The 14,973-nt window shown below is 35.4% G+C and overlaps 1 protein-coding gene across 8 annotated transcripts in view; it reads right to left on the reverse strand.

The window, feature by feature from the left end:
- Window positions 1–281: 281 nt before the first annotated feature.
- Window positions 282–14,973, reverse strand: part of RTKN2 (rhotekin 2) — an 89,234-nt gene continuing 74,542 nt past the window's right edge. For 3 of the 8 annotated variants that reach the window (XM_060108828.1, XM_060108845.1, XM_060108851.1), the window contains 3 exons: window positions 10,219–10,384; window positions 5,863–5,970; window positions 548–4,380 (listed from right to left, as the gene is read on the reverse strand). In XM_060108828.1, coding sequence (XP_059964811.1) covers window positions 3,845–4,380; window positions 5,863–5,970; window positions 10,219–10,384 — 810 coding nt within the window. In that variant the 3' untranslated portion in view covers window positions 548–3,844. Of the gene's footprint in view, window positions 505–547; window positions 4,381–5,862; window positions 5,971–10,218; window positions 10,385–14,973 lie in introns of those variants that run through there. The other 5 variants (XM_060108866.1, XM_060108844.1, XM_060108857.1 and 2 more) reach the window with 5 other exon arrangements.

The following is a 14,973-nucleotide window of genomic DNA, read 5'->3' on the forward strand; positions in this document are numbered from 1 at the left end:
ATAAACAATGCCAATGATACAAGTATGTCATAGAAAATAACATATCTGACCATATTTTCAACTGAAATCTCGTCTCTTAAAAATTCAAAGGTAACAATTTTCTAGTATTAACTTAGAATATGCATGATACAGAATAAACCATTTTTATTATAACTATTATTAGCAATGAAGCAGTTACACATAAACATGTAAACATTTACAAATAGTAATGTCTTTGAAATGTAAATGCAAAAAGTCAACTCTATCTACATTGTAGTTTAAGACTAATAGAACACCAAAGACAACTATGAGAATATAAATGGTCATCAGTTAAAGTTTAAGTACTGTTCAATAATTCACTCTTTAAAAAGACAATGAGTTTTGGGCTTCCCTGGTGGCGCAGTGGTTGAGAGTCCGCCTGCCGATGCAGGGGACACGGGTTCGTGCCTCGGTCCGGGAGGATCCCACATGCTGCGGACCGTCTGGGCCTGTGAGCCATGGCCGCTGGGCCTGCGCGTCCGGAGCCTGTGCTCCGCAATGGGAGAGGCCACAACAGTGAGAGGCCCGCGTACCGCAAAAAAAAAAAAAAAAAAAAAAAAAAGACAATGAGTTTTGATAAATTCTAACCACAGGGACAGATATTTTTCCTGCCAAAGCACTTCTCTTGCTCATGGTGCAGCATTCTATCTCTATCTAGTATGGTTGTTCCTCGTTCAAGGTAACACAGGTGATTACATTCAAATGGCATTTAACATAAACTGCACCAAACTGCCCTATAATTTCATTTTGTACTGAATTAATTAACTTCTCAGTAGGTGGCTGAGGAGCTGAACATAAGCCTAAAGAAATACTTGACTGCTTAATCTACCTTACGTGAACTGTCTTTAAATCAAGGCAGCTTCCATTTTAATAAACAGTACCCGGTAAAATACATTTAGTAGGAACCTAAAGGGTAAAGATAAGGCATTTATAATAAATGGATTTAGTTTTCCACATACATGCACATCCATTTAAAAGAAGTCAGGGGGGCACTGCAGACAGTTAGGGAGGATTTAACAAAACTAACCAAGAGTTGGCATGCCTGATATTTTTAAAGACTGTTTACCTTAGGAGGTGTGCATTTATAATAACAAAATGCTTTCTTTGTCCTTGCAAGATGTTTAAATAAAAAGCTCATTACTTTGTAGCAATTAAAATACTATCTTAATGATGTTTTAAGTAATTTATATCCCAGAGCTTGAAATGTAATTTTCTAAGATATTATTATCAGATCATCTGAATTATAATAAAATACCTATTCTCTCTATTATGTATCTCCAATTATAACATTATTATCAAGATCTGACAGCTAACTCCTTGTTTCAAGTATATAGTCTTCATATATCAAGAAACAAATGAAAAGGACAAACAAGGAATGTAAAAAGCCAGCTCATAAAAAGCTGAAATGTTTTTATTACATGGTATATTTTTCTCTGTCATAAACTTCCGGTTTAGGAAATGAGAAAACAAATAGTTCTTTTGACAAGATCCTTGACAAAGTGTTTAACTCAGTATTTTTAGATTTTTGTTTAACTGTGGAAGGAAGGGAGAGAGGGAGGGAGGACAGGAGGGAAAGATCCTTAACTTTTTATTATACCTTTCGAGGGGAGTGGAGAGTGGGGAGAACTAACATCTAATGAGTACCATGTCAAAAGAAGTACAGCTGAAGACTACAGTCGGATTTTAAAGGCTTTGTAACATACAGTAAGATGGGACCCCAGAAACAGCCTAAATAATTTTGGGGGGAGGTGGTCCCTGGTCAGGCTTCGCCTAAATGTTTCTAGGAAGATGGGCTTCAGGCTTGTTTCAAAGTGCCCACTAAGGGCACAACTGCTAGGTAATTTCTCTAAGAACAAATTCTGTTTCCTGTACAACTTAAATCCTTCTTGATATAATACGCATAAGGAGAAATGACAAGAATATAATTTGGAAGTTTTAACACTGGTTTGTTCTAAGAAAGGCTTTAACTAAAAAATAAACAAAAAACAAAAAAACCAAGAATGCTTAGATGCTAGTTTCAGAAACAATTTTTCCTGCAGCATCTTCTAGCTCAATAATTTAATGGCAACGACAGTCAAAATGCTGTCAAAAACAGCAGTGAGGTTTAAAAAATAAACAAAATAATACCCATTAGATTTTTAATGTCATTTACTGAACTGGCAATCACAACTGAGATTTACGAGAGCCTTCTAGTTAGAAAAAACAAATTAATCCTACCTTTTTAGGTTTTCATACACTTGATTGTCTCTAAATTCTATCAGGCAAGCATATAAGATTTCCTTCTCATCAAATGCTATGTCTATCCTGGTGTCGACAGTCACAAGAGACCTTTTGTATCATTACTCCCTTGAGTCCCAATTCTTACTAGGAGTCCTGGGTAAACACAAAAGTAACCTGGCAGTTACATCATTCTACATAAATGAAAAAAGACTCCGCTATCTAAAAATAATGAAAGGCTCCATTTAAATTAATGTTATTTTTTGTCAAGTGTTCATTTTACTTTGAAATAATGTAGTTCTGATCCAAATAGAGTTCCTACAAGCTTTAAAAAGATCTCTAGAGATTATACACAGGGCAGTAATTTAATTCTTATATTTTCATTTGTTGCAATGACATTTAGGGTTCAGTGTGATTTGAGATTTTTAGTGCTGTTGCTGACACCTTATGGAAACTGTTTCATTTTACTTGGAAATTCTGATTAGATTTTTAAAATTGTCTAGCTGTTGCTTATAAGAAGCATAATTATTAAGAAAATTGATTTTTTTGTTCCTTTGAGGTATTCATTCTGTTGCTATTTATTCATCACTTGATTTCATAATCTTGTTTGTGTCACTATGATTAGTTGCTATGGAAATTACCTCCTATGGAAATGATTCCAATGTTATTATTGTAAGAGTATGACTTTTAATGACAAATATCAGTAGCAGACATGAACCCTTACTAGAAAAAGGAAATCTAATTAAAATTTTTTAGATGGATTAATTCTGAAAATTATTATCATGGCCAACTTTTCTGATATTTTGAATTGGCCATCTGCTTTTTAAATAAGTACTGAATGAATCTTAAGGTGTTAATCAGCTACTCACTTCCCCAAATGCCAAAGTCACAGTAGAAATTAGTACCATGCATAGAAAAGTGGGAGTAAAGTACATTTCATCTACCTGTTCCTTAAACTAAAAAATGTTTTGCTTTACTTATGAGAGTTAATGTCAATAGGATTTCAGGGCTCATCAAGGAAACAACTTTGAACAGCACAATACATATTCCCTTTAAAAATGAAGAATTTAATATTCCAAAATTTATCTCAGGAATCTGAAAGGTCACTGAGTTAACTAGTGAGTTAAACAATAGATGAGAGCCAGTGGACCATTAGATGAGAATTCCAGAATGCTAAGAAGAAATTTTCTTGGGTGGATTCTATAATTTGTGGTTTGAATAAAACTTTTGAAACATTCCATTAGTATTAAAATTCTCACAATGAGAATATGGCACTTATTTAACACATTTTAAATTACTAGACAGTCCCTCCCCAAAGAAATTTTAATGCTTTCTTCTGCCTAGTGCTTGTTCATTGCCTGGTACTAACTTAGGAATAAATTAACCCTTCCAACAATTGGGATATTGTCTAGAAACTGCCTCCTGCACTCTGTTAGAGAAATCCATTTCTTCATTATAAAACATTTTTTACAACTAATAGCTTATTAATTATTGATGTAAATCACTGTCATATTTACCTACATAATTACATATTACTACATCTATAGTGCTTCTGAATTAAGCCTCACAGTTACAGATTTTGTAAAATGTCTTAGACATTAAGGGTTTTCTACACATGTGCCGGCAACCATGATCTAGGGTCCAAAATGTGTTTGATAGATTTCTGCCGTGGAGCTGGCACTGGCTTGGCTTCAAAACTGGTTTTAGTGTCTGTGTGCTCACCATCAGTTAAACTATTTTTCCTGGGAGGAAGAAGTTTTCGAGGAGCAGCCATTGGTTTCTGTAAGTGATGCATTAGGGTTGATAATTTGGTATCCAAAGGCGAGGTCTGAGATACGCTTGTTTTTTCCCGGTTGTCCTTAACCAATTGATCTGTGTTGCTCTGTGTTTTTAAGCCGAAGGCAGCTTTACCAGAAGGAGGAAGGGGAGCTCGTCTCTTTTTCCCTTTCCCATCATGTAACTGCTTGCTTGCAGGAGATAATACCTTTTTCTTGATGACAACTTGGTGATTACAATCAAAGAGTGTGGCCCAAGGAGGTGGTGAGGATTCTTCATGCTGACCAATAAGGAACTCTCCATTTGTCTGTTCAAATTTTTTTTGTATTATATCAGTTAAACTTTCAAGTTTTATAGGTGAATCAATGCCTGTAATAATTTTAAGAAAAAATACATGGGAAAAAATTCAAAAGCAGTATATGCTTTGCCCAAGAAAGTTATTACAATGTTATCTAAAATAGTTATCAAAAACAGACTAGAATAAGCAAGTGCTTTTTTTTTTTTTTAATGTGTTTACTTGTAAAAATAACCGAACTAATGGAACCAAAAAATAAGACCAGGCTTCCCTGGTGGCACAGTGGTTGAGAGTCCGCCTGCCGATGCAGGGGACACGGGTTCGTGCCCCGGTCTGGGAAGATCCCACATGCCGCGGAGCGGCTGGGCCCGTGAGCCATGGCCGCTGAGCCTGCACATCCGGAGCCTGTGCTCCGCAACGGGAGAGGCCGCAACAGTGAGAGGCCCGTGTACCGCAAAAATAAATTAATTAATTTAAAAAATAAAATAAAATAAAAATAAGGAGATCATGTACTGTGCACTGCACACACACACACACACACACACACACACACTTAAAGATAAGCCTAAACAAATGTGTAAAATCCAGCTTTCAAAGGAGTGGAGCTACGTCAGAATTTTTTTGAATTCTACAGGTTAAGTATTTATAAAATATCTTTTGTTGGATTTAAAATCTATTCTGACTTCTAGGTAAGAGTGGATTCCCTTTTATAAAACTCTGATATGTAAACTGGGAAAATGTAACTGGATTAGTATTCTTTCCTGTAGACCAGCAGTCTCTGTAATAGGGGAAAAATCCGAAACAAAAAACCCATGGAAACAGAGTGAAGTCCTAATACCACTTTGGTTATGATCCTTGGGAAAAATAGAACACAGATAAACGTCTATTACATGATATATTCAAATGTGTAAACTCAAATGTTTCATTTTAAATCCAACATTTTAAGGTATATGTAAGTGCAGGGACACTGGTGGAAAAATACACGAGAATTTAGCTCTGACTGTGCTTGTTCACAACACTATTCACTGAGGCAATCCCACAAAGACAAATACCCTTCAAAGTGTGGGAAAATGGAATATTAATGAGTCTAGAAATTTAAAATTTTCCAAAGTATTAAACTTAACCAATTTTTTGGCCTGAGATGAAAGGGCCCATTTATTAATATTAATTTATCAATGCTACTTTAAAATAAATTTAATAAAATATGGAAAAAAATTACTGAACATAATTATATTTTAGAATCTCAAGTTTACATTTCAGAATTTTCATCAGCTACTCAGCTAATATTTATTTTCAGTGCACCCTTATTCATTTTGAAGCCTTAACATTTTTGTTTGATCTTAAGCATTCAAACTATGAAAAATGTGTATTCATTAATTTTGTATTAATTCATCTATTAAACATGAGTTCCTTAGACTATAATCATAGTCTTTTTTCATTCATTTTGACTGTGCCCTGAAAATTTTAGCATTTTAATGTCAACAGAATAAGCTGCTTGAGTAAGGACAATGTTGTTTTTGTTACCCTGCAGCTTAGAAAAGACAAACCCCACTTACTCATATCATGGTAGACTGAGGTTGCCTCTTTTGTCAAGAACAAAGGTGGTTTCCGTGGTGACATACTCTCAATTTTCATAAGTTCTTCACAACAATGCTTCCATTGGCCTAAGAAAGACAGAAAAAGGCACGCTAGTTTAAAACATAAATGTGAAGATGTATATTTAATTTTCAACAGACATTAACATATTTTTTGCTTTGAAAAGTAAGTGAATTTATAAAGCATTATCTTAAAGAAGCTATAAAATCCTAGTACTTCCCATGATTTCAAAGTCTAAGTCTAGGCATAAAAGTACTCTATTTTAAATATAAATCTCTATGAACAGATATTAAGCTAAGATCTGTAGGCTATTAAATACTATACTACTCCACTAGATGGTCAATAACTAAAATGTCTGTTTACAGCAAAGGTTGGTATAAATTCTCTCATTTTAAATATTAAATAAAAACATCCAGGGTGGGAGGGAGACGCAAAAGGGAGGGGATATGGGAACATATGTATATGTATAACTGATTAAATTTGTAAAATAAAAAAAAATAAAATTAAATTAAAAAAACAAACAAACAAACAAAAAAAACATCCAGTATTTAAGACAGTTGAAAGGTAAAAATTAACTGAAATATAGTTACCTAGAAGGAAGTAGAAAAAAACGTAAGGAGTAGTGGTTCTCAAAAATGATTTTAACTTTGAAAATTTTAATTAAGAAATAAGAGTTGCTTATAGAAAAATGACCTCTTAAGATGATTATCATGCCCTTTCAAAAATCAGGAAACTAGAAAAATGCTGTATTTTCATTTTAGTTAGGGTATATAAAAACCTGTTACTATAAAGACAGATCACTCAAAATTCTAACTGGATCTAATCTGTTTTAGGAAGGACACTTTAAATAAAGCCATTAGGCATTCAGAATAATAATAAAAATACTCTTGAATAAGTTGTTTCAATTAAGTTAAATTTTAAAAGTGTGGACAACATTAATTTTTCTTGTAATTATGTTTTACTATGTTCATCTCAAAATAAAATTCTCAGATTTATTTCTCCTGAGTGGGTGTAAAAAAAATTGAACCTTTCCGTCTTTATTGTGGACCTGCATGCTGGGTAACAGCTGTGCTAGAAACTTTGTGTCTATATATTCATTATAAAAGTAAGTTATGGAGGTTTACCATTCTTATATTCTATCTTACATTAGCAGAAAAGTAAATGTAATATACAGGTGCCTTTTATACTGATTTATGATCTATATTTCTCTCTTATTAATTCTCAACCTCCATATTCAATATCCAACTTATTTTCCGTGGCTTAAAAATTAAAGACACTTCATGTTTAGTCAAATTATCTATTTTTGTTGTTTTAAGTCCAATTTACTGTCATGTTAATAAGGTAATATATGCATAAATTTTAAATCCACCACCTAATAGTTAAGAAACATAAAAAAAACCTTTCAGTATGCTTAGAAACATAAAAAATAGTTAAGAAACATGAAAAAAAAACTTTCAGTGTGTTTTATTACAATGCTAAGTATAGAATATGGTAAAATTTTCAAAATAACTCACACAGCAATTTATAAAGGGAATAAAATCTTGAGTTTGAGGCTTCAGAGGTTGCTCTGTAGAATTTAAATCTAGTAGGATCTGAGATCTGATAACTTATTCCTCCTTTCTACTTTTTTAGATGAATATGTAAAAGCCAGCCTTTCCTTCTTGGGGGCAGGAAAAAAAGGCCTTATCTACTGGGAAAGTAATGAAACACTTTAAACCAGCAAACAATTCTCTGTCAAACCCTAGACAAGTTATGTAGTGCAGTATTTTTTTCTCTATTGATAGATGAAAGCTTCTCATTGTTAAACTGATAGCAGAATACTAACCATGTTGAAAACTGGAATATAAAGCCACATTATCCCATGTATTACAGAGTCATAGGTATAAATGTGGTATGTTCACTGGTCAAGATGTTACAATTAAACATTTATTTTACCAGTAAATAAATTTTACCATGCACAGGTAAATGTAATACTAATATGCTAACATAAAAATAAAGGCCCAATATGAAATATTAAATGGATACATTTTGTTCACATAAAATCTGTATATTGAAGATGTTTCCCACCATATTTATTGTTACAATGTTCCCAGTCAAGCTGCTTATTTAACTCAGTATTTATATTATTAAATATTTGAAAAAAATCTATCTTTGACTCACCATTCCTAGCTCTACCCTATTTGATCGTCCAAAGCAAGTGTCATTCCTCTTTTACATGTTTGTTAGCTCTCAAATATTAAAAATTAGCTATTACCTCCCCCTTGCCTCCCAACCTTCACTCCTTAGGCTGTTCTTCCACAGGCTAAACACACCGAGTTCCATTAGTGTTTTCTCATGATTTCCAGTTATCTCACCCTCACGATTTTATACTCTTAAGCTAAGTCAAGTAATTGAAATTTGTTCTAAGTATTAAATTACTGTTACTTTATTCTGCCCTGGATATCTATCCTCTACTTTGTTCTACACATCATATTTCACCTAAGATCACAAGAGGCTACACTTATCACTAGGAGGGTAAAAATTTTTAAGTACAAGTCAATCTTCAGGATAGTATAAACCCTTCCATCTTTGCTTCATACCTTCATATCTTACACAATGAATTCTAAACAGCAAATGTAATAGAACTTATACTTTAAAAATTAGATAGATTGGCAGATTTTATCCCCAAAGCATTAAATACTAAAAAAGTAGCCAGACCTGAGAACCTAGTCGTCATCACTTTCTTATCACTTTGACAGTATAAAAATGTCATGAGATCCTTATCCCTCTAAGTCCCTCTTTTAGCATGATAAATTATTTTACATAATTTGGGGAATGAAAACATGAGATCATCTAGTAGTAGTTGATATCCAGACTATAATATTCTGGCATTTTTACCTTCCTTTACTCCTCCTTCCTGTTTTTGTCTACATAAAAATTATAAAATGCCAGAATCATTTCTAAAAGTAACACAGTCTTTTATAAGACAGACTCTCTAAATCAGAGCATTTAGGAGAGCGGTTAAAGTTTTAGCTGTGATCAGCAAATGAAAGGAAGTTGTTGTCTTTTAAGTTACACACCTAAGATCAGCTGAAATTTTAAAATAAAGAAATGTAGCGCATGCTAATAAGCCTGGAAAAAATATTTAAATATCTACTGAGTGCCAAAGGACAGTACTTAAGGAAAACAAGTTCTAAAGAATCCAAGAAAGCCATGGAGAGAGTCCTCTGGTTCCCTGCAATAAACCTGTAATCTTTTCAGGCCTCAATTTTCTCATCTTTAGAGCAGTGGGAAAAAAATTCTACCTCACTGGGTTGTTATGAAAAATAAATGAAGCCATATGGTATGTGGAAGGTAATCAATAAATTTAGATCCCTTTTCTTCCCCCTCCTCAACCATCAGTGTAATAACTGACCAGGCCATGGATCAGAGAAGGCTTATAAAAATTAATCTGAGGACTGCAGATATTAACTGTTTTTAGAGTTCTCAGTAACAGCTCCTAAGATGTCCTAAAATATCTCCAGGATTATTTCTAGGAGTTGCAGAAATAACTTTCTATTGCTTGGAAATGGCTCTACTTTTCAGTTCTGTAGAAAAGTATTCTTAAGACATAAAATCCTGATTGAATCTACAGTAAGCTTAGTTTGCTTAGAAACAGCCATTATCAATAGTCTACACCTTCAATATACAATTTCAATATTTTCCTGTTGATAAAATTCCTCCTTAAATTGCGAATATTAGAACTTCACATATTTTACATACTAGGACTCTATTACGTTACTATCACATTGTTTTTATAATCCATGCCATTGAACTGTATTATTGAAACGGAAAAACCATATGTGCAGTTAAAAAAAAATCTCTTTGGATGATGTCCAAAATGATATAATAATGAATTGAGAGTTAACAGAAGCCTACATAAAAATGAATCTCCTTTTGAACATTTCAATATTTTATGATCATCACTACCCTAGAGAAGTTTTTTACTCCTCATGTAGTTTATTATCCCTTTGATCAAACACACTGCCTTAAGTAGTTTGACCGAATATTTTGAAAAAATGTGGTCTAGTTGTTTTAGGGACCAGAAGAACTTAAAAGTAACAGGTAAGTATACTAGGAATTCAAAGGTATACTATACTATAATCAGTCATGCACTGGGGAAAGATTGAGAGAAAAAAGCATCAATGCATTGATGATATACTACCACTTCATTCAAGAGCATAACAAATTCTTGATACAAACTATACAATTACAATATAATCTTAATATTTAGATTGCTATGTACATCCTTTCATGCTACATGAATATACTACTAGAAAATCCAAATGTCAACTTACTAAGATCAAAGAGATGCTGCCAGAAGGCTTCCATCCACTTCTGAAGATCTTCTCTGTTGTCAGCTGCAAAAATATGAGTTGTAGCCTGTCCGGCAACAGGGTTGATGACAGAGAAATTATGGATCCTTTTCTTTTTATCCTTATCCACTGCCCGAATTCTGGTTTCCTAAATATTAAGACAAAGCTGTTGTTTTACAAGAGACTATTTCTGTAATGATCGAATAAATGTTTTATTGCTTAGCTACCATATTTATACCAGATGCAATTACAATCTTATTGCTGATCGTCTGAAATTTAAAATATGTAATTTTGAGAATTTTCAATATTCAAGCTCATATCTAGAAGGTTATTTTTTAAATGCTTAATATTAAAAATACTGAGTAATATTTCAAAGTATACTACATATAGCACTTATGTTAAATTACATGAGATTAAAACATAATCTGTGTCTATCTCTTAGTTTAAGTAGGAGTTTGCTGTCTTTTATATATGTCTTAAAATTTGCAATAAAACAAGTACAGTATGTTATAACTCTGAGTTATGTTAACTGTATTTTCAACAGTAATATAATAGAAGAATCAGTAAAGTATGTTTCTTATTCTAATACTCATGCATAGTATACAGTGTTATCAATTAAAGCAGTAAAACCATAAATTAATGTTTACTACAGCAAACAGGCTTTCATCATTAACACTTATTTCATATGTAACATTCATCTACAAAGCTCATAGGTAAAGATCCATAAAGTAATATAACCTTTATAATGGTAAAAATTATTTTTTAAAATGATGAATGCAACATTTTACAACAAAGGCAATGGTTTCATACACGTTGATAGTCTAAACCTTTTTTCTGAGTGGTACTAGGTATGACGTTGTGTGATCCTTCTTGTGTCTATGTGCAGAAGAGACTATTCCCAAGTCACACACAGGCACTGCTAAGTCACATGATAAGCGAGCAACTACATGTAGTTTCCAAGGAATCGTGGAAAGAAAGTCTGGAATAGACCTATCTATTAAGCAAAGATAGTGATTTGGCTGCCTGGATAATGATTGACATGACATTTTCTACAGCAATGCTGTTTGTTAGAAATATAATGTGAGCCATGTAAGTAACTTAAGATTTTCTAGTAACCACATTAAAAAAGGTAAAATGAAACTGGTGAAAATAATTATGTAATTATTAATTAATATATTATTTTAAAATAATGTATTTTTTGTAACCCATATATTTAAAGTATTATTTTACCATGTAATTGATAAGAAAAATTTGAGATATTTTACATTCTTTTTTCACACTACACTGCCAAAATCCAGGCTGTATTTTGTACTTACAACATATCTCAACTTGGACTGGCCACATCCTAAGTGCCTAACAGCCACTGGTAGCTAGTGGCTACTGTATCAGGTAGAGCAGCTCTAGAGCAGTATGGTTAAGCTTACTGTAATGCATGTAGAAGAATACTTGGCTAGCAGTTACAAAAGCTGATTCAGAGTGGGAAGAAATTCTTCACTTCATTGAGTTTAGAGTGAAGAAAGTCTGTGTGCAGAGTCACACACCAAAATACACATTTAATGATGTCTATGTGGACACTATAGAAGTAGGAAAAAGTTTGGAAGAAAAGCTGTTCATTCCCTGAAAAACAGGTAAATATGGGCAGGTGAACACCATACAGGCTACATAAGAAGTTCTTTTCTGAAGGAAGGAACTCCTATTCAAAACTCACTTGATAAAAAATGTATGCTATATAAAGTAGCAACATAACTTTGAAATTTTCAAGTATTCCCAAATATAAGGATTGATAACTTAGAGACAGTCTATCCTGTCATTTTTTAAAAAGCAGGAATGTGAGTGTCTTCAGAGGATTGTTAACACTAATGGCCAACACTGTAATTTTATCATAATAGGGTCTTTTTATACTCCTTTATACTTTATACTCCTTGGTAATAAACTTTGTGAATTAACTTTTTAAAGTAATTACTTATACAGTATTTAAAAATGCTGCCTAAATGGCATCTTTGGAGCCTGATAACATGTAATCAACCTCTTTAAATATAAAGTTTATTATCACTAGCAGAGAATGACTTAAGCTCTCAGAAGAATCTTTGATATGCTTCTTTCAGACTAAATGAAAGCTGACTCAGAGATGGAGGGCTGGGGGGACAACCCTCTATTGCTGTATTAAAAAAAAAAAAACCTGAATGATAAAATATGAAGTATTCTTGTTGCTGAAATTGTGATTCCCTCCACCCAAATCCATTTTAATATAAATTTCTGACTACCTTTTGTATATAGAATTAGAATGGATTCAACTTTTAAATAAGTTGAAATTTTTACAGATGAATAGGTACAATTATTAATAATACCAGGATACCATTTCAAACAAAAATAACTATGTAGAAAATCTGACAAACTGGGTCATTTATATCCTTCTAATAGAAAATAATAAAACGGATACACCAGAAATACTGCTACACGTGGAACAACTCCTACAGAACACCTACTGAACGCTGGCAGAAGACCCCAGACCTCCCAAAAGGCAAGAAACTCCCCCACATACCTGGGTAGGGGAAAGCGGAGAGATTCCCGCACAGAGGAGCGGTGCCGAGAGGCACTCACCAGCCCAAGAGGCTTGTCTGCTCGCCTGCTGGGGCGGGCGGCGCTGGAAGCTGAGGCTCGGGCTTCGGTCAGAGCACAGGGAGAGGACTGGGGCTGGCGGCGAGAACTCAGCCTGAAGGGGGCTAATGCGCCACAGCTAGCCGGGAGGGAGTCCGGGAAAACTCTGGAGCTGCCGAAGAGGCAGGAGACTTTTTCTTCCCTCTTGGTTTCCTGGTGCGCGAGGAGAGGGGATTAAGAGCACTGCTTAAAGGGGCTCCACAGATGGGCGCGAGTCGCGGCTGAAAGCGCGGAGCCCAGAGACAGGCGTGGGACGCTGGGGCTGCTGCTGCCGCCGCCAAGAAGCCTGTGTGCGAGCGCAGGTCACTGTCCACACTGCCCTTCCGGGAGCCTGTGCAATCCGCCACTGCCGGGGTCCCGGGATCCAGGGGCGGCTTCCCTGGGAGAACGCACGGCGCACCTCGGGCTGGTGCAACATCACGCCGACCTCTGCCGCTGCAGGCTCGGCCCGCACTCCGTGCCCCTCCCTCCCGCCCGGACTGAGTGAGCCAGAGTCCCCGAAGAGGCTGCTCCTTTAACCCTGTCCTGTCTGAGCGAAGAACAGACGACGCCCTCCGGCGACCTACACGCAGAGGCGGGGCCAAATCCAAAGCTGAGACCCAGGAGCTGTGAGAACAAAGAAGAGAAAGGGAAACCTCTCCCAGCAGCCTCAGAAGCAGCGGATTAAAGCTCCACAATCAACTTGATGTACCCTGCATCTGTGGAATACATGAATAGACAACAAATCATCCCAAATTGAGGAGCCCGGAGTCAGTGCTGTGCCTCTGAGGTGGGAGAGCCAACTTCAGGACACTGGTCCACAAGAGACCTCCCAGCTCCACATAATATCAAACGGCGAAAATCTTCCAGAGATCTCCATCTCAACACCAGCACCCAGCTTCATTCAATGACCAGCAAGCTACAGTGCTGGACACCCTATGCCAAACAACTAGCAAGACAGGAACACAACACCACCCATTAGCAGAGAGGTGGCCTAAAATCATAAAAACTCCACAGACACCCCAAAACACACCACCAGACGTGGACCTGCCCACCAGAAAGACAAGATCCAGCCTCATCCACCAGAACACAGGCACTAGTCCCTTCCACCAGGAAGCCTACACAACCCACTAAACCAACCTTAGCCACTGGGGACAGACACCAAAAACAACGGGAACTACGAACCTGCAGCCTGCAAAAAGGAGACCCCAAACACAGTAACATAAGCAAAATGAGAAGACAGAAAAACACACAGCAGGAGAAGGAGCAAGATAAAAACCCACCAGACCTAACAAATGAAGAGGTAATAGGCAGTCTACCTGAAAAAGAATTCAGAATAATGATGGTAAAGATGATCCAAGATTTTATTTCCAAGATCCAAAATCTTGGAAATAGAATAGACAAAATGCAAGAAACAGTTAACAAGGACCTAGAAGAACTAAAGATGAATCAAGCATCGATTAAAAACACAATAAATGAAATAAAAAATACTCTAGATGGGATCAATAGCAGAATAACTGAGGCAGAAAAACGGATAAGTGAGGTGGAAGATAAAATAGTGGAAATAACTGCTGCAGAGCAAACTAAAGAAAAAAGAATGAAAAGAACAGAGGACAGTCTCAGAGACCTCTGGGACAACATTAAACGCACCAACATTCGAATTATAGGGGTTCCAGAAGAAGAAGAGAAAAAGAAAGGGACTGAGAAAATATTTGAAGAGATTATAGTTGAAAACTTCCCTAATATGGGAAAGGAAATAGTTAATCAAGTCCAGGAGGCACAGAGAGTCCCATACAGAATAAATCCAAGGAGAAATACGCCAAGACACATATTAATCAAACTGTCAAAAATTAAACACAAAGAAATCATATTAAAAGCAGCAAGGCAAAAATAACAAATAACACACAAGGGAATCCCCATCAGGATAACAGCTGATCTCTCAGCAGAAACTCTACAAGCCAGAAGGGAGTGGCAGGACATAATTAAAGTGATGAAGGAGAAAAACCTGCAACCAAGATTACTCTACCCAGCAAGGATCTCATTCAGATTTGATGGAGAAATTAAAACCTTTACAGACAAGCAAAAGCTGAGAGAGTTCAG

The sequence above is a fragment of the Mesoplodon densirostris genome, chromosome 1 (assembly GCF_025265405.1).
Source record: "Mesoplodon densirostris isolate mMesDen1 chromosome 1, mMesDen1 primary haplotype, whole genome shotgun sequence".
NCBI classification, from domain to species: Eukaryota; Metazoa; Chordata; class Mammalia; order Artiodactyla; family Ziphiidae; genus Mesoplodon; species Mesoplodon densirostris.